The sequence below is a fragment of the Camelina sativa genome, chromosome 17, assembly GCF_030686135.1.
Source record: "Camelina sativa cultivar CO46 ecotype springtype chromosome 17, ASM3068613v1".
In the NCBI taxonomy this organism is placed as follows: domain Eukaryota; kingdom Viridiplantae; phylum Streptophyta; class Magnoliopsida; order Brassicales; family Brassicaceae; genus Camelina; species Camelina sativa.
Window position 1 is genome coordinate 2658374 of NC_141896.1, and position 19959 is coordinate 2678332.

The 19959-nt window shown below is 36.6% G+C and overlaps 5 protein-coding genes, 1 long non-coding RNA gene and 1 pseudogene across 6 annotated transcripts; 3 read left to right on the forward strand and 4 right to left on the reverse strand.

Annotated features, from left to right (window-relative positions):
* Window positions 1-3589: 3589 nt before the first annotated feature.
* Window positions 3590-3963, reverse strand: LOC147923277 (uncharacterized). Its single transcript, XR_015587523.1, has 3 exons — window positions 3913-3963; window positions 3775-3840; window positions 3590-3692 (listed from the first exon to the last, which is right to left on the reverse strand). It is a non-coding gene; the product is annotated as an uncharacterized LOC147923277 (long non-coding RNA).
* Window positions 3964-5248: 1285 nt separating this feature from the next.
* On the reverse strand, window positions 5249-7275 carry LOC104754880 (ran-binding protein 1 homolog a). Its single transcript, XM_010477165.2, has 4 exons — window positions 6966-7275; window positions 6669-6820; window positions 6434-6559; window positions 5249-5903 (listed from the first exon to the last, which is right to left on the reverse strand). The coding sequence occupies exons 1-4, from the start codon at window positions 7118-7120 to the stop codon at window positions 5656-5658; spliced, it is 681 nt and encodes a 226-aa protein (XP_010475467.1). The 5' UTR covers window positions 7121-7275; the 3' UTR covers window positions 5249-5655.
* Window positions 7276-7939: 664 nt separating this feature from the next.
* Window positions 7940-10265, forward strand: LOC104754881 (putative F-box protein At1g67390). Its single transcript, XM_010477166.3, has 4 exons — window positions 7940-8393; window positions 8750-9370; window positions 9461-9634; window positions 9763-10265. Exons 1-4 carry the CDS (start codon window positions 8118-8120, stop codon window positions 10072-10074), a joined length of 1383 nt encoding a protein of 460 aa, XP_010475468.3. The 5' UTR covers window positions 7940-8117; the 3' UTR covers window positions 10075-10265.
* Window positions 10266-10620: 355 nt separating this feature from the next.
* Window positions 10621-12030, reverse strand: LOC147923278 (mitogen-activated protein kinase kinase kinase 20-like; annotated as a pseudogene).
* A 2387-nt stretch (window positions 12031-14417) lies between these two features.
* LOC104754882 (putative protein phosphatase 2C 2) lies at window positions 14418-16127 on the reverse strand. The gene is made up of 3 exons (XM_010477167.2): window positions 15617-16127; window positions 15066-15410; window positions 14418-14983 (listed from the first exon to the last, which is right to left on the reverse strand). The coding sequence occupies exons 1-3, from the start codon at window positions 16052-16054 to the stop codon at window positions 14639-14641; spliced, it is 1128 nt and encodes a 375-aa protein (XP_010475469.2). The 5' UTR covers window positions 16055-16127; the 3' UTR covers window positions 14418-14638.
* A 445-nt stretch (window positions 16128-16572) lies between these two features.
* Window positions 16573-17883, forward strand: LOC104754883 (PHD finger-like domain-containing protein 5A). Its single transcript, XM_019239299.2, has 2 exons — window positions 16573-16686; window positions 17368-17883. Exon 2 carries the CDS (start codon window positions 17411-17413, stop codon window positions 17741-17743), a length of 333 nt encoding a protein of 110 aa, XP_019094844.1. The 5' UTR covers window positions 16573-16686; window positions 17368-17410; the 3' UTR covers window positions 17744-17883.
* Window positions 17884-18962: 1079 nt separating this feature from the next.
* Window positions 18963-19813, forward strand: LOC147923279 (protein PSY3-like). The gene is made up of 2 exons (XM_087497114.1): window positions 18963-19136; window positions 19495-19813. Exons 1-2 carry the CDS (start codon window positions 19043-19045, stop codon window positions 19620-19622), a joined length of 222 nt encoding a protein of 73 aa, XP_087353240.1. The 5' UTR covers window positions 18963-19042; the 3' UTR covers window positions 19623-19813.
* Window positions 19814-19959: the final 146 nt, after the last annotated feature.

Here is a 19959-nt window from a genome sequence, read left to right on the forward strand (position 1 = left end):
ATCATTAATTTTTATGTACTAAAAAAATATGGTGTTATTGGAAACTTTTTTTTTTTTTGTTTATTTCCGGTTAGAAAATTGTCTATATGTTTGTATTTATCCATTTAAACACATGTTATTCAATTATAAATTTAATAAGTTTAAAAGCTAAGCATACTTCATTGTTATGCGCAGTCTTATTGGATATGATATTTATAAATTACTAGAAACTGGTTATGTGGTTATGCTAAGTTAGAATGTAAGAATTCATATTTTATTTTCATAATTAACTTCTCTTGCTTTGTTGATTTATATTTTTTAATTATAGATGACATTGAAGACAACTTTGATGATGAAGTTGAAGGTAATACATTTTTTTAAGATAGTTACTTAAGAATAGAGATGACATTATGACATTATGACATTATGAGATGTAATTATGACATAAAAATGTTGAGATTTTTTCAAATGTTATTTGCTTAATTTTACAAATTGAAATAATTTAGGGAATTGATTATATATTGTGCAATTAGTTTCTATGCAAGTTTGGTAACTAATTTATTGGGATATTGATGTTGATCGCCGCATACGGTGCGTCACATTAATTTTGTCACATCGTGTTATTGTTTCAATGTTATTTGCCTAATTTTACATTTTGAAATAATTTAGGCAATCGCTTATATACTCTGCAATAAGTTTCTATGCCAGTTTGGTAACTATTTTTCCGGCACACTGATTTTGTTTATTTGTTTTTATTTTGCAGAGATTTTGGTGGATAATTTTAAGGAACAGTTTTGCAAATATAGCCGCTAAAGTGGGACAATTTATTTAAATTGAGTTTGTTTGCCTTTTTATTTTTTGAAACTACTTTTATGGGATATTGACATAGTCAAAAGATGTTTGTTATTTAGGAAGGGTGTATTCAAACTAGGCCTGGGCATAAAAACCGTACCCGAATATCCAATCCGGAACCCGACCCGAAAAACCGGGTTCGGGTTGGGTTCGGGTTTGCCTATAAAACCCTATTGGGTTCTATTTTCTAATACTCGTGGGTTCGGATTAGGGTCGGGTAATACCCGGTACCCGTTTGGATACCCAATAAACCCGAACATATAAACATATTTATAATATTTATCATTAATATAATGTAATTACTCTAAAGTTATGATTATAATTTTGAATATTTCATTTAGTTTTATACCTAAATATCAAAAATAATCAAAATATCTAAAATATATTATCACATAAGTCAAACTTTAACTAAATTTATTTAAATTTAATTAATTTTAATTATATTTTTTCGGGTACCCGGTAGTTCGGGTACTAATTGGGTTCTGAAAATTGTAACCCAAACCGACCCGAACCCGGTACTACCCGAACCGAACCGAACCCAAACATAGTAAAATACCCGAATGGGTTCTATTTTTCATTACCCATTAATCCGAACTCGAACGGGTAATACCCGAACCCAAACGGGTAACCCGAATGCCCAGCCCTAATTCAAACAATAATTTTGGAGGATTTGATGGAATTTAGGAAATTTAGAATTTTGATAGATTTTAGGGAACTTGATATGATTTATAGTAAAAAATTTTCAAATCCCACCTAAAATCATAAGATTTGGATTTATGTATTTTTAACTAAACAAATCCTCTCAAATCCTCCAGAATCCCTGAAACTTATTAAAATCCAAATCCACAAACTGTTTTGAATAACAGTGGATTTTAAAGTAGATTTTAAAATCATCAGTTCAATAACAATGAATTTCAGGATAATTTTTAAAATTCATGATTATATAACATAAGATTTGTAACTTTTACACAAATTACTTAAAATGTCAAGTTGAATATATCCTCCCTAAATGTGGCAAGATTTTTTTTTAAGTTTATATTGTATTGAATGCAGTGGCATAGATCGTTAATAAGTGAAAAAACAGGATTCATTTTATAAAATTGTTTACTAATAAACGAAAAAGCTCATGAGAAAAGCTCATGAGAGATGTAATATAATTTTATAAAAATGAGAAAAGAAATTCGCAAAGTCCGAATAAATAAGTCTTTTGGACATTTTTTTTTTTTTTTTTTTTTGAAAAACCATATGCTTCATTCCATTAGAATAGAACACCACATACAAGGTAAGAGACAAAGTTTAAATAACAACAAAGGTAGGCAATCACCAAAGCCAAAATAACAAAGGTACATAAGTAGATAGGGGTCATCGAGATTGTAGTCTTGAGAGCTATGAACCAATTCCTATGAAAGATTATGGAGCCTGTGAGGTCAAGCAATATCGGTGTAACTTCCAAAGACAAGTCGGTGGAAGAGAAGTTGGCCGCTGACTTCGATTGAAGACTAAGCGACGTTAAAGAAGCCAAGGTTGGGAACCTCATCGGGGTGAGGATGTCTACTCGAAGTAGAGCCTTAGCAGAGGTGTGAGCAGGGTTGCAAATGCTCTGGTTGAGGATAAAAGGAGCGATGGACAGGGTAACTGGGTACTGTGTGCAACTCGGGCAGAAAAGGTGGTAACCCCCACTCCATGGAGTTGGGATCATAATGCCACTGATCTTTAGAGTTTTGGGAGGGAACTTCACAAAGTTAAAAAATTGCAGTTTAGAGTTCTTAGTAGGCAAGCGAGATGGTGAAGGGAGCGTGAAGATACATCCGTAATCACAGCGCCTTATGGTCTGGATCATAATGCCGAGTTCATTCAGGCATTTGCCTTCAAGAGCCGAATCAAAGGGTAGAACTAAAAGCAGGTTCCCTAAAGAAAGCCTTAACCAATCTAGCAACAATGGTGATTTACTTTCCAAATGCAGTCTTCGAACAAATGGTTCCATAAATCTACACACTAATTGCCTAGGGTGGGAAGGATTTGAGTTACGAGCAAACCTGGATAAAAGCATATGAGGAACAATTGCGACATCTAATGGTAACGGGCTCCAAAACCTTAGTGGGCCGAGATTTGTTGGGCCCAACAATGGGAAACCTAGTTTCTCAAGCGGATGTCGGATTCAGGGTCTCAGTCATCTCCGGTGAAGAGAGGGATGGTGGTTGGAGGTTGAGAATGGAGCTTGAGGTAACAGAATGGAGCTTAAGATCTCCGGTACAGGAACTCGATGCCAGAGTGGGAGAGCCGTCGTGTGCCATCGACATCCTCACCAGGTTCAGCGTAATCGATGGTTCAAGAAGGTCTACTTCCGCCATCTCTGAAGTCTGATATGAGGTCTCCTCTTGGTGGATCATAGTTCCAGATCTGATAATAGTTGGGTCATCAGATACCATCTCCGGGAAAGAGTCTTTTTGCATGTAGGAGCAGGGAAACTCCGGCCAGCAGCTGTTCTCTTTGGAATTCAGATCGGTGATTGAGGTTAGGTGAGTGGGAGGGGATATAAAGGGATTAAAGGGGAAATAGAACTTAACTAAAACTAAAACTAGAACAACAACAAGACAAAGAGAGCGAGAACTGAGAGAGAGGAGTTGGGTTAAGTCCCGACGCAGGCAAAGAAAAGCTTCGCCGGCGCCAGAAGAGAGAAACGAAAGGGGTTCCTCGATTATCACGCCTGGGAGAGAATTAACCGAGTTATTTTAGTCTTTTGGACATAAAATCAAGATTTAATTATAAAAAGGGAGAATTTTATTGAGACTACCAACTGTAGATTCCCAAAAACTACTGTAGAATCATGCCATTCAAGGTCTTAGGTTAATTTCAAAGGTCTGGAAAATGTGAAACACCAACGATTAAAAGCCATTATTTTTTCAGTAAAAAAAAAGTAAAGTAGCAAGAAAGGATGAATACCATTAGTTTATAGAGAGGTCGAGTTTCTTATAGCTTTGTGTTGTTTGTTTGATGGTTTCCAATAATCTGAACAATTTGGAAACATAAACTGTTAAAATTCATTGTGAAAGACTGAATATTAGTAGAGTACATGCTTACAGCTTGTCCGTTGATTTGTACAGTAATTTAAAAGTCGTATGAATCCAATCTACAAAAAAAAAAGTAAAAAAAAATATCAGCGAATTACCACAGAAAACAAAAATTAGGTAATGAAAATATATAAACGTTTGATAAAGTCTGCATATGCTAATAACGTTAACAAATGGTCAGCTAATAAATAACTTGTGTTTGAGTGAAACAGAACTCATCTAGGAGAGCGAGGAAAATAGCTTCTCCTAATTTGTTTAGAATCTGGTATATTAATTACCATGCAGTTCACAAAGCAGAGAAATAAGGTGAGATACGAAGAAACAGAACATTAGATATAAAAGATGAATTAAATAGAAGATGAAACAGTTTAACTTTAAAATCGTGGGATGGTTTTATAATGAACGTGGAGATTGTGTGATATTGAGGAAATCAGGATCAGAGCGTAGAAAATACTTCTTCTGTATCATAAAGGATGATGTTTTAGTATTTTTTCTTGTATCACAAACAATGATTTTCTATATATTTTTATCAATTAATGCTAAGAAATTGTAAATTTCAAAAATCATTAAATGAGAATTTAAAATTTTGATGAAATACTATTGATTAATAATTATAAAATATGTTATTATAAATAAATAATACACTTATTGCTAAAAATTAAATGTTTTTCTTAATTCATGTAAAAAATTTAAAACATCATGTATTATGATACAGAAGAAGTACATAATAATAAAAAAATAAAATCTGTCTTTTTTAAAAAGTTATCTTTCGATTGCATAGTTTTTTGTTTAGTTCATTTATTTAAAACTAAAAAAAATGACATGGCAGAAAATGATTGGACAGATGACTTATACTTTATATGATAAGAATGTTCTACATATTGCAGTATATAAAAATATTACTCCATCCGTTTTTTATTACTTATCATTTTAAAGATAAATTTTTATTTTATAATAATTGTTGTTTTAGATTTCTAATGGAAATATTTGGCAAAAATTACAATACTATCCAATTTTATTAATGTTTTGACCAATAAAAAAATTAGAAAATATATTAAAAAGGAATAAAACATAAAATTCAATGGTTTTCTTTATCTGTATGAAACAACATTCAACGACAAGTAATAAAAAAGAATATTTTCAGGATACTTTTTAATTAAACTAAATATTGAGGACTCAATTGTAAAAGTTTAGAATGATAAATATTGAAGAAAATACGTTTGTAACCAATATAACATGTGATGAACAACAAACTGAGGACGTAGTAAATTTGAGATACTGCTAATTTGCGTTGTCGCATCTACTTGCAAGAGAGCCAAGTAGATTTTGGTAATGACCATAAGAAATTTCAAAAAAGAAACACAAAATCACATGCATTCAAATTTGGAAAGAAAATAAAATGGGGACTTCTGATTCTTGTCCATGAACAAAACACTTCTCTATCCTCAAAATAAGACCATCCAAAATGGATTCATAAACTTAAAACAATGAAACCAATGTACTCTTTCAGGTAACCAACTTAAAATATTCTCTCGAATCTCCCATATCACCCCGACGCTTTCGACTCAAAAAACTATAGACCCAAAACGACTCAGCAAAACCCGACCCCAAGCAATCCCCCAACCACTTGATATGACTCGACAACAGATGTATAGATAGATAGTGCCAAGACGATGACTCCTGATGCATCAAAACAATTTTGAGGCTAAATTACCTCGCCAGGAATTTGGCAGCGTAAATACTGATGCAAATCTTAAGTGGAGGGACCAGTTTCTTCGGGTTTCTTTTCTTCACCAGATTTCTCCACCTCACTCTTTTTGGTTTCCTCTACTTCAGACTTCACCTTCTCCACAGGTTTCTCTTCGGTTTTCTCCTCTGTCTTTTTCTCTTCCACAGTCAGTTTCTCAAGAAGACCAGCGGCGTCAGAGGCATCTTTGCTCTCTTCTTTCTCTTCTTCAGATTCAGCAACTTCCTTGAACTTTTGCATAAATGTTTTGCAATCTGACAAGAAAAATAAGACTTGGTTACTCATTGAGTCTAAACACATATTTGACCACCTCAAGATCAATATCTCTTTATATAATGTTAGCACAATCTAGCAGTCAAAGTACTCATTTCGACAATTCCTGAACACAATAAGGCAATGTGGAGTTAATAGCGATTTTCAAAACTTGGTAAACGGGGTGCCATATTCAGCGGAAACTGAAAAGCCACAGCCCCAAAGTACTCAATGATGAAAGATCTAAGGATCTCCAAGTACAAGTAGCCATATAACAAAGATAACTCCATGACCCTTAAGTAATCTAAGCCATAAATTCTATCAAAGCTGTACTGAAACTAAATAAGGCAAGGCAGAATCAACATGGAGACAGGGCCATGAAATAAACTAGATAATCGAAGGAGAAGGCTAGTATAAGATATGGCATATTTCAGTCTAATCTACATCTCCGTAAGAAAATTAACTCCATTACGTGACAAGATCCAATCTAACAATGAAAAAAAGAAAATGCAAAATGTATCACAAAACTCACTCTCGATTGAAGCAAATCGGATGCAGAAAAGCTCATCCTTGAGTTCCCCATCAGCAAAGTCACGAGCGTGCCATACACAAGACTTTTCATTTCCAACGTGTTCCTGAACAGTCATGCCCGATTTAACTGCATAAACAGCAAAGGCCGGAAGATACATCAGTAAAAAATTAGAGTAACCCAAATACGGATCCAGATGAAACTCAATAAAAAGCATCCTAAACAGAATAAATTTTACCCAAGTGGTTAGCACAGATCTTCAGAGTTTTCGATTGCCTCATAACGAGACGAATCTTGCCAGTGTTCTTATGCTTTAAGAGCTTCACAGTACCAGCTCCTCTCTCCTTCCACTGATTCGCATCCTTATCGAACCGATACAGCTTCGATTTCCTTTCGATTCACAAACAAACCAAAAAAAATCAGTCAAACATCTCTAACATCACCAAAAAGCTAAACCCTATAGAATCGATCAGATCCAGTTGACCTAGATCACACAGAAAAAAATTTTAAGAGAGCAATTGAGAAATAGACTTACAGATCGAGGACGGCGTCTTCGTCTTCCTCGCCGGTAGTGACGGCAACCTCCTCAAGCCTAACGATCGGAGCAACCTGAGCTCCGGTGTCCTCATCCTCGTTAGCTCCTGCCTCTTCCTCGTCTCTGTGCTCGTGCTCGGGTTCGTTGGTCGCCATAGTTATCTACCGAGATTTGCTCGTCGATTCAGTTGTTCGTTCGTTACGGTGCGGCGTATGCGACAGAGAGAGAGAGAATTTGGGGGTTTTGTAACACAAGAGAAAACGGAAAAGGCATTTTTATAACCGCGTTGAATTGAAGCTACCAGTGGGCCGATTTCTTATAGATAATATATATGGCCCATATAAAGGCATTTTTATAACTGCGTTGAAGTGAAGCTACTAATGGGCCGATTTCTTATAAATATATGGCCCATATAAGACCCATTTATCCAGTTCTTGATTTAAAAGCAATAACATATATATACAAAATGAGAAAATACAATTCTTAATTTTTGCACTTGACATAACTTTTTTTTTTTTTTTTTTTAACAGCGTACTGAATATTGACTCATGCCTGTACACTTATTAAAAATTAATCTGAATATTACACAAGGATAAAAAAACTTTATTTCTATTTGAAAAGAAAGATAAATTTCTGTAAATTAATTGGAAAAGAGGATATCTTTTCAAAATTTCGAATCAAAATTTGAATGTTTATATAAGAATATTTTATATTGGATGTTTACCACAAATAATACAAACATACTTTGACTAAAATCGCTGCAGAACACTAAAGTAAAGACTAAACAATTCAAATATGAGACCTTAATAGTGGACCCTAAAAAGATATATTGCCTTCTATTATATGTACGTTTTTTTTTCAAATTGTGACAAATATACAGCAAAGTCAAATGTATTTTAGATTTTTTCCTATTTTATGGACCGTCGATGGGAATTTGAAATAACAAATCATAGAGAACAACTTAAAGTTAGGTTATAATATTTTGTAAGGACAAGATCGTCCATCTATCTTCTTTGTCTTTATCCTTTCGTACCTCTTCATTTTAACCTCTCTTCCCCCACACACATACATCACACACCCTCCTCTTCTCTCGCATATCTTACCATTGGGATTCATTCTCGTCTCTTCACGTCTATCTCCTAAAACCACTCCATGGCTGCATCATCATCAAGAGTATCGTCAGATGCAAGAGGCAAAAAGAACCTTCTTAACGCTGATCGGCTCAGCATGCTTCCGGACGAAGTGTTGCTCATAATTCTAAAGAAAATACCCACTGAAGAAGCTGTCCGGACAAGTGAGTTGTCTACACGTTGGAAGGATGTTTGGAAACATTTGCCGTCTCTTATCTTTGATATGCGAAAAACTTTCAACGCCCAAATGGGATCCTTGGCCGATCGTTCGGTTCACATTGCTGACCTTATCACAAAGGTTTTATATCTTCCATTTTTCCAAATATTTTCTCATTTAAAGTTTTTAAAATTATGATTTTTTCGCTCGAAATTATACTATAACTAACAATATTTCGCCAAAAAAAAGTTATTCTTTAAAAAATCATGTTATATGAATATTTGAAGATGAGTATAAATTGTGAATACATTATTATGATAATACGAGAATCTAGGAAAACCTAATCTCTTGCCTTATCTTACATAGTTGTTAGATAGTCATAAAATACATGCAGTATTTTAAGATCTGGCTCCTATTGATGATGTAATGTTATATATATACTGTATTTGTGCATAGTTCTATTTTAATCACAAATCTTAATTGTATTTCTTTTGAAGGTTATAAACAATCACAAAGGTCGTCTAGAGTACTGCAGAATCAACCATTTTTCATACCAATCAAAAGACGGTGCTCTCGAAGCTTGGATTCGAACTCTGATTCATGTGAAAGGCACCAAAAGTCTCTCACTGCTAAACCATCTTGGTCACAATAGGAGAGGCAGCATGCTCCACTTGCTCCCAAACACATTCTCCCATCCAGCCCTCACCTCACTCAGCTTATATCGCTACGACTTTGAAACTGCAAATCCCTTTAACAAGTGCGACAATCTCATGATTCTCGAACTTGGTAGAATTTGTGCTGAGGTTGGTGTGTTCAACACAATCATTGCTGCGTGCCTCTCCCTCAAGGTGTTGGTACTTGAAATCACGACGTACAGCCATCTTGGTTGTTTGAAGATTCATAACAACAATTTAAAGCTCTTGCACGTGTCTTGCTCTCATATAGAGAGCATTGAAGTGTCTGCACCTCTTCTGGATATCTTCTCCATTCGCTTTACTTTTGTTACGAAAGATAACTTCCTCCTTGCAGCCCCTAGAGTACTTCAAATTAATGAAAGCTATTGGGCTGCAAAAGTAAGGACACCTCATATCAGCTACAACATATCGTGTAATGCTCAGGTACGTACAAACCACAAGGAAATGCATTTAACTATCTATTTGGTATAAATATATTGTTTGACATGCTTGATTTGTTTATATGAATCGAAGGAGAAAGAAAGCATCGAGCATAACTTCGTGGTGAGTAGAGATACTGACTATTTGGCGCGGTTTCAAACTTTGGCGGTGATCGTGGATTTAATGAATCCAAGGGAAGTTCAAATGTTGAGAGAGGTGTTAGTTGCATGGAACGGGATAATGAGGAAGCTCGAGATATCGTTTACGGTATGTTCATTTTATGCTTCATTTTCAGTTAGATATAGATTTGATTAAAAATTATTTTCATTACTTTCGTTTGATTGGTTTATCTATATAGAAAACATGATACATGGTTTATGTTCTTGTATATATAGGATACCAACATTCCTAAGAAATTAGAAGGTGAATCTTCTATTAGTGGAGGAGAGAAGAAAAAGTGGGAAGATGGACAAATATTTCCCAACGCTCATTTTCGCGTAGATGTTTTGTGGGTGTTTAATTTCAATGGTTGCGATGAAAAACAGTTTGAATTGGCTTCGCGTTTTGTGACGCAAGGGACCGTGACGAGGAAAATGATGATCAAGCCATCGTTGATTCCTCCAAGCGAAGAGACAGAAGCCGCTGTGGCCAAACTAATGGAACTTCCCAAAGGTAACGAAGAGCTTAGCATTGAATTATGCTTCTAAGTTCTAATAAATCTTTATTTGGATCTAGTCGTTGGTCATTTGAATTAATAAGTAACCTTCTATTTGTGAAGTAGAAGACTTTATGGTTGCAACTTTCTAGTAATGCTTTTGGTGTTTTTGTTGAATGCTTTTTAAAGATTTGGGACTTATTTTGTGTAATTTTAAAACTATATGATTTGTTGCATTGAGAATGGTTGTTGCATGCGGCTATCTTAATCATGCTTTAAGATAAGCTTTCCCTAATCACTCCTATAAATCTATCTGCACATATAATGAAACATGTTCTTATGGCATGTTTCATCTTATCGGATAAATAAAAAAAATATGCTTGAGTGCTTATCGAGACAACCATCTTTAAGTGCTCCGGCCAAAAGCCGAGCACTTAGAATGAGTCTCCGTACTTACTTGAAGCCGAAGCGTGTTGGCTGTATATATACGTGAGCTATCAAATATGAGGCAAAGGTTCCGAAGTAGGACACTCAATCTCATCTCACCGCGTAAAAAGATAGTTTTGTCGGATCCGAAACAAACAAAACTTCAGGCAGATTAAAAGACAACATTTCGAGTTTCTTGTTACTATATATTATCACGATGATATTGATAACAATAGTAATAAATAATGAGTTGAATTTGACTAGAGACACATGTAGAATAAGCCATAATCTCTCCATTAAGTAGATTAAAACAATCACTAATCCATATGGCAGCGCCGTCGCCGAGCCCCGGTTTCCCGGCGGTGTATACGGCGACACAAAAACGTCAATTATCGTAGAGTCATCAGCCACGTCATCGTATCCGTACGATGATGAGTTGTATTCCGATTCTACCCTTGCAGATCCCGAATATTCCATCGTTGTCCCTTCCATTACCGAAGCGTGGCTTCTAACTTCCACCCAACCATCCGATTCCCAAACTGCCCCTCCGGTCGTCGCCAAATTACAAACCCTTGCCATCGCCGCGTCTTTGTATTCTGATCTCCACTCGCTCCTCCCTACTTCCTCCTCTTCTTCTAAGTCAAACCCCGAGTTGCCCCAGTCAAGAACGCAACGCGGAGATGACTCAGTGGGTGACGAGTTGTGACACTGAAACAGGTAAGGATGCTGCAGAAGCTGATCGCAACTCCACCTCTGATTCGGGTCTCGCTTCAGACACTTGTCTAAGAAGTCACGACCCATCTCCGTCAGCGTCGCGGGAAAAACGGGTAACTCGCCGGAGAATCCGATTCGACTCAGCGAGTCAATCCCGTGGTCTTCCCAAGCGGGTTTCCCGGTGAACATCTCGATGATCGTGCAGCCGAGAGACCAGACGTCGCTCTCCGGACCTTGGCACTCTCGTCTGATCACCTCCGGAGCCATCCAAAGCGGACTTCCACGTGGCGTGATCTGAGCCGTCGGTTTTTTTATTCTGATCGCTGACCCGAAATCCGCCAGCTTGATCACGGAGCTCCGGCTGACGAGGACGTTCCTCGCCTTGACGTCGCAGTGAACAAATCCTTGCGAGTGGACGTGGCGGAGAGCAGAGACAAGACACGCCGTGTAACGCTGGAGCAGAGTCTCGTCTTTGATCCCTCCGGCTGCGTAATTAGCCACGTCACCTTCTGGGAGATACTCTAAGTAGAGATTACGAAACGACGCCGTTCCTTCTTTTGAGTGCCCGTCGCCGAGTAGCCTCACGATGTTCGGGTGAGGCTTGAGCGAGCGGAGGACGGAGATTTCGTTCTCGAGAGACTCTGATTGAGTGGGAAGGCACGTGGCGAGATCCACGGACTTCACGGCGAAAATTTCACCGTTAGTTTTGCTGATCGCCGTGCTAACTGAACCGAAACAACCTCGTCCGATACAAGTACCACGAACCCAAGAAGAAGATTGAGAAGTTGAAGATGACATTAAAGAAGAAGAAGTGTTGCTCTGTTTCTCCATATGTGTGCCAACGTTCATATGTCGTACTTATGCAACACAACAAGAAGCTATTTATATGTGTTTTTAGGAAGCTGTAAAACAGGAAATGTGAACGTGAAATAAAGTTGCAATTTTATTTTGTGTCTGACATGGACAAATCTTGTACACTTGTCTTTTCGATTTGTAAAGTCTCATCTTTTAGAAAATTTCCCACGTGGCTATGTCATGTACAACACAAACTTTCGAGTCTATCACTAGATTTTTGAACAAATTCTACCATGTTCGATGGTCGGTTATGGATTTTTACGATTTAACAATATATATATATATATTTATGTATTGAATTACATACTTGTAATTCCATGCAAATTTATTTTACTTTGGTGGAGTGGAATGATTAGTTGTTTTCAAAAAAACAGAACAAAAAAAATCAGAGAAGATCATTTTATTAATTAGAAAAATTGTTGTATGCCACTAATGAGTAATGACACTTGGAGAAGTTCTCGGGATGTTTGTAAGAAACAATGCACTTACCCTTTCTGCTTAATCCTTATCCAACTAAACTTAAGTTGCGGTTTGGTCTTGTCCGTTAATATTTTACTCACAAAGGATAAAAATCACTCCCTCCTCGCTTCACGCAATCGTTTTCGTTTTTATAACCACAACATTTAAAAAATGCTCTCTTTACTAAGTTAGACTAGTGATCGGATCATCCCTACTGATCGTGGGTAAGACAAATGAAGAAAACGTGCCGATAGATTTGGAACCCTTGATCTATGTTGACATTTTTTTTTTTTGGTGTGTGCTAATTTGGTTGACCCTGACATGATCAGACATGGAATATACGGTAGTCGACGTACAAATCATTAGCAAACAAGATTCATGAATCCAAAACCATGTCTTAGCCAATCATACTTAGCTAGGAAACAATAATTAAATTTATATATTCGTAGCATAAAGAAGGCGAGGGTGCACCGTAACAGAATATATCCCTACGTGAAGTAGTGGATATCCGAATAAATATTCGGAGTTGTCCAAAGGGGATCAGCGTTAGAGATGAGGGAAGAGGTTGCCGAAAGGGGTTTGGTTTTTAAATGGGGGTCCATCTGGAGATTTACGTGGCATGAAACCGTTGGTTCACGTTCTTTGACATATTAACGAGTTGTCTGAACACACATATTGGGAATTGACGTGCTTGATCAGCCTCCACGCATAGTGAAACTATTAGTATATTTGTATTTTTTGGTTTGTTGGTATCATGAAGCTCACAACAAGAATTTACTCAAAAACGTTATCCAAAGATATCACGGAGATCGAGTTGGAGATTGAAGGTAGAAAATGAAGATAGGGTTGTTAACTTTATTAATTGAAGAGATGGTTGGTTGGGAATCTTGGGATGGTTAACCGCTGGATCACTGTAATTGCATTTACCTAGGGAAATTATCACTAGAAAACTAATTAATAGGGTTTGTTGGTAGAAATATTCATTTTAAAGAAGACCAAAGTCTCCATAGCATATACTAGTATCAAATACAGTATGAAGTTTTGTGAAATTTTGCTAACGATTTGACAAACCAGTATTAATTAAAGTTTAAATTGCTAATTAATGACCATATACTGTAGTCAACCTGATCTTTGAATTATTCCAAAACACAAAAAAAAACTTTATTATTCCAATAGAAAAAAAAAACGTTTATTATTTGACTCCGCCGCAACTAAATGTATATTTTACTTTGTTTGTTGTTTCTCTGGGAAAGCTTTGACCTTCCGCGAACGTGAAGTGCTATTTGGACGGTCCACCACTTGTTCCATATCTTCTTAGGGCAAACTATTTTAACCGTCTGTGTGTTTATGAATAAATTGCTAGAAATGTCCAAAAAAATAAGATATTATTTGGAGATTTTAGGACCCATACCATATCTTTCCAACTTAGATGTATAGGAGAATCCACTTGGAAAACAACTCAAGATAATGACATTGCAACATGTACTTTTAATACCGTACAAAACTTTCTGACTTTTCAGTTTTTTATATATAGGATTAAGGTATAATAGCTATCCTTAAGATATACTACTAGTTTGCCTAAATATATACACTAAAGTATATGCGTCTGCGTAAAAACGTTACGTGTATATTAGTTTTGTAATCATTTGTGGCTAAACATAAATTTTAAACAATACGTTGATACGAGAAAATTAAATGTAATAGTTGGATAAGTCTAAACTCCATTGCGCCGCCTCATGCTATTGCAAGAGGGTAACTACTACTAGGGATGTGGATTTTCAATCCCTCCATCGTAAGTGATGACAGGCTTGCATCCACAATCAAAGTACTTTGAGCATGCAAAAGTTTACCAAGCCTTATTTCTTTGTGTTTCTCTTTTCTTATTACTCTGTTTTTACTTTTATAGTTTTGAACTAAGACGACAATAAATTGAAGAAAAAATACAGTAAAGTTTATGAATTTTATTTATCATATAAGAAGCTCACTTTTGTCAAAAAGTATCAAGAATATGTGATAAGAGATCATCTAAGATGATATCCACAAGGTATCTTAACAACTTAAATTAACTAATTGAAGTTAATTGAAGAATGTAAGAAGGACTCCAAACTCTAACGTCCGAAACCTGAATTGTTTTCTTATCCCTACATTTCTCCAATTAATGGTCAGAGGAAGCGGGACAACGGAATCAACATCACACTGATATCGTCCAAGGAGCCTCGTGATACGGAGAGGTCAACTAGCTTCTTACAAGCTAACAATGGCTTCTGTTTCTGATCGGTTCCTATGCAAAATGGTCTAGCTATATCTACTGCCTCCTGATTACTAACCTTGTCCCACAGACCGTCTGATGCTAAGATCAAGAACTCGTGTTGGGGATTGATCCGTAGAACCTTTGTCTCTGGTTCAGATATTATCCATTGTTTGAGATGAGCATCTCCTATTCCTCTAGATACTGCTAAAGATCCTTGGATTCTCCAAACACTTTTGAATGTATCCACATAACCCCCCTGCAGCATTATCGTAATCAGAAACATGTAATTCAGATAAATTGAACAGTAAGGGCTTTTATATAAAGGTAAGAATTCTTACCGAGCTCTCAATTCTGTTACGTTCTTCTTCTCTCGAAGGGCGATGATCAGAAGTCATAGCCTCAGCGTGTCCTCCAACGCTCAAAACAGCACGACAGTCCCCGGCATTGGACACCACGAGATTCCCATCGTTGATCAGAGCCGTGACACAGCAAGAGCCGCCCTTAGCATCTTTCTCCCTTAGAAACTCAGAATCAGTCTCTAGATAACCGCGTCTTACAGCTTCTTTAATCTCTGAATCGCTCTTCCCACCAACAACCTCATCTAGAATGTTACTACACAAGTTGTTAGCCGCAAACTCAGCCGCTTTTGATCCTCCGTGGCCATCATAGACTCCGAATATTGCCTGCATTTAGAATTTTATTAGTGATTTTGTAAGTAATATGATATACCTATTCAAGAACTACTCAGTACAATTTTATAACCAAACTTTACAAAGCTCATCACTGGCTCACACACCATAATGAAACCTTAAGTTATACGTACTATTACTCTTCAAATCACATAATGAGTAAAGAAACTCGAAACTAAATAAGAAAATTGAAGTGTTACCTGTTTGGGATCACCTCGATGATTGGTGATGGCAGAGAAACGATCCTCCATAGCTTCTCTTCTTCCTCTCTTGCAGTAAACAGAGTACTCATCACCTTCCCTCTCCACCTCTCTGCTCTCCTCCCTCGGCGTCTCTGTAGTCACCGACGCCTCCGCAGCTGCAGTACCAACCGGTATATCAAGCCTCATCGGGCGTTTCCTCTTCAGAACGCCTCCGGGAACAGAGTCCGTTCCAAACCCTAATTTAGCTGGCGGTTTGAGGAGACGGAGGCAGAACGGAGATGTGGGAGGCGCAGAGGAAAGAGAAGGAGAAGAAGCTGGAGGATTGAGATGGGATAGAGATAGAGTTAGGGTTTCATGCGCCGGTGGTTTGTTGCAGAAAAGTGACGATGACGGAGAGAACACCGGAGAGTTGCAAACGGCAACTGCAAGCGACATCGTTTGTAAATAAAACTTTTTTAGGTAAGTTTGATTGTGTCTGTCTATGAGTCGTCTTTTGTGTTTTCTGTTTAGTGTCAACGAAGGAGAAAGAGTCATAACTATATATACAAATACAATTATACAAAGACAAGTCTCAAGTCTTTGTGGCCGTTGTTGTTTGCTTCTTCCAGCCTTCCAGGTCAAACGTTACCACTCTCTCATCTACTTGTCTTTGACTTTTCAAATCATGGATCCACCGGCACAGTCCATTTTTCCGCTTTTGTTTTTGAGTCAACGCCCAATTTGTTAGTTACTACTCTTCCAGAAATATATCTTTGATTAGTTTTTGGGAAGATCATAAACAAAAGTCAAAGAAGGCAATATCGTTTTGGTCTAGTGTTAATTTTATTTTAATTGTGAGAAAAGGCCGAAATAGAGAAAATAAAAAGAGCCCAACAAGAAAGCCTTTTTAGTGAGATAGCCCATATTAGTCGGACCGACATGGATATGGATATATGATTTTAGAAACCCGACCCGGTTTGTTATATTTCTTTCCAGCAGCCGTCTCTTCTAGTTCTAGTTCATATCGGCGTTCGGAGATCGGGGATCGCTAGTGCCACCTTCTTCTTCTTCTTCTCCTTCGAGATAAGGTTAGATCCTTTTATCTTTTGTTTTCAAGTTCGATTTATGCATGATAGCTATTTTATGAGATTTCATTCTCTGTTCATGTTTCTCTGCGTTTTTAGGGTTTTGCGGTATATATGTTCCATATTGTTTTGCGCAGCTCTGTTTTGTGTGTGTTTTTGAGCTCTAAGACCTTTAATTTTGATCGTCTCTGGTTTCTCAATGTGTACGTTCTGTTGCTTTGTGGTGAGCTGACTAAAACTTAGCTCGGATTTTGTGTTCGATTCAGCCGATTGTTGTCTTCCTTGTTTGCTTCGTTTACTATGCTGTGGATTTCAAAACTTTACTTTCGTTGCATTTAGTTAGCTAGAATTGGCCTTCAAACTTTACTTTCGTTGCATTTCGTTGCAACTAGTAGAAACATGATTGCTGCCTAGTAAGTGTTCGATGAAATTCCTCTGAGAAACAAATTAGTAGGAAACACCTTAAAGTCTCGTAGTGGATCGAGTTGGCGTTGAATTATGACCTTAGGAAATAGATATGAAAGGTTACTACTTACAGTTACAGAGCATGGTTGTATTGTATCTCTGGCTATTACTTGAAATATACATAAAGTGAATTATCATTACCTTTTCTTGCTGTAGGAGATGCATAGGTGCTATTACTAATACAGAAAAAACTTACTTTGGAACCAAACCTTATTGCAGGTCGAAAACTTAATAAGAGGACTAAGATCGTGTTTAAGCAGCCATGGCCAAGCATCATCCTGATTTGATCATGTGCCGGAAACAACCTGGCATTGCCATTGGGAGATTGTGCGAGAAATGTGATGGCAAATGCGTGATATGCGATTCCTATGTCCGTCCGTGTACTCTGGTTCGGATTTGCGATGAATGCAACTATGGTTCATTCCAGGGGAGGTGTGTCATATGCGGAGGAGTTGGAATCTCAGATGCTTACTACTGCAAAGAGTGTACACAACAAGAGAAAGATAGAGATGGTTGTCCTAAGATTGTCAATCTTGGCAGTGCGAAAACTGATCTCTTCTACGAACGTAAGAAATATGGTTTCAAAAAACGATGATCGTTTGTTGTTTGGTCACTCGATCTATTTCATCTTCTTCATTAATGCTAGGAAGAAAGTGTCTGTAACTTGTCTGTGTTAACCCGGTGAAGCAAAATTTAAGACTGTGTGTTCAAAGAAAAGATTATGGTTTGTTTCCTGATCATGTGTCTTATTGAGTCGGATCGACGTGCTATCTTCTTCTTTTTTTGCTTGGTTAATCTTGGCTTTCCTTGATCACGAGATACCTTAACATAATAGAAGAATGCACTTTGTTGCCGATTCTGGGGGGGTTTTGGAGTCGAATCCAACAAAATCTATATTTGAATTTAATGACATAATGTCAACTTAAAACTTTACAGAATACGCAATAACTCCCAAAAAGAGGATATCATCCATTAGATAAAACCCCACATGATCGTCAGAAATATTCCTTTTAAAAAGTGAGGAAACTCTCCCCAAAAATCTTTTTTCGTCCAAAAGTTTAGACGTTGACTTTGTGTAACGGACGGTGACGATAATAGTCAACGGCCCATGCATGTTCATGTTCGCTTCTTCGCTTATGTGTTAAACTGTTAGCTTAACAGTGTGGAATCCACAATTTGTCTCCAATAGTCAACTCATACCTCCAATTAGACTATGCCACGTGGTATGTATCAGCTATTGTTGGAACATCTCAAACAGATTTCTGCATTTCGATCTTGATTTTATAGTTGAATTGATTTATAATTTTTTTTATATGATCAGATTGAGTTGCTTAAAGAGATAAGTCAAACAAAAATTTAGACGAAAAATGATACTGTGGTGGCCATTAAGAAAAGCGTTTATTTCTAAGACAAAAAGTTTACGTTGATGATTTTATTTAGGGACAAGCGTTGAAACAATCAAAAGACAGATATTCAATGTATTTAGTTAGGGACACAAAATGTAAAGACTTAATATCAGAATATTCCAAAACGACATGTCTTTGCAGGTTTCTATACCAACCTTCAGAGCAAAATGTTTTGCAATAATGTCTTGTGCCCTAGAAAATTAAGGCTAGGACATCGATTCCGTAATTTCTTATATAATTTGCTTGAGTTTGTATTAGTCATCTCAACATGATATATTATAGAGTTTCTTTCATGCATGTAAATAAATTAGAATATTCCGGTTATATAGCACTCTCCGAAAAATATGTTATGTTAAAGTAGTTTGGAACTAATGTTAATTTAAATCATTTTGCGTATATAAAAGGAGAGGGTCACAACTCACAAGAGATATAGTTGAATAGAGGAAAGAGAGAGAGAGAGATAGAAAGAGGGAAAGGAAAAAGAGAGGATGGGTTATTGTTATACAATTCGGCTGTGTTTGTGCATCTTCTTTGCACTTTCGATCGTCTCTTCCGCTCGAATCACCTTATCATCATTTTCAGGTAAGAGCAATCGAGCTCATCATGATACCATCGACATATACAATAAAGAGGGTAAAAAATTAGAGTTGTATATAGATTCATCAAATTTTCAGAATCGATCGTTGGATTGCTTAGTCTCTTCGATATTTATGATCAATCGTAATCGTAGGTTTAGCCGCTTAGATATATCTCGTATAGTCGTATTTAGCCAAATGGCTGATTGGCCCGTACATGATACATGTGTGTGGAGGTTTTCTATCTTTCGTTTTTTTTGTTTATGGAATTTTTTAGCTATACATGCATCTCTATTCTTTTTTAAAGCTCGTATATCTATATATACGTACGTAATATATATGTTAAACCTACATGCATATAACAGAAAATGAAAAGATGGTGGAGAGAGGTAGATCGTTGATGGTGAGCACCAATGACTATGACAAACCATCGGCCAACGCACGGCACAACCCACCAGGAAGGCGTGGAGGAGGTCGGAGACGGAGAGGATGAATACAAATGTTTTTTTGTATTGTTAAGAAAAAGAGAAAAATTAAATGTTCTGTGATATATATAATATATGTTATTGTATTATTAAATATTTATATGTGTGTTATCTTTTTACATATAGTGAATAATATAATTTCGGCATCTTAAATAATATGTACTGAAAATTAATAAACAGACCATTATACATTTTTGTATACGTTGATCTCTCAGTTTCAATAAATGGTAAAAGAATGATATTTGTCTTAACTCTTACGTACTGGGTGGGCTTTATTAAAACCCAAATGAATAAATGATCTAAATAAACGGGCTATTGGGCCGGTGTTGTTTGAATCCGTTAACC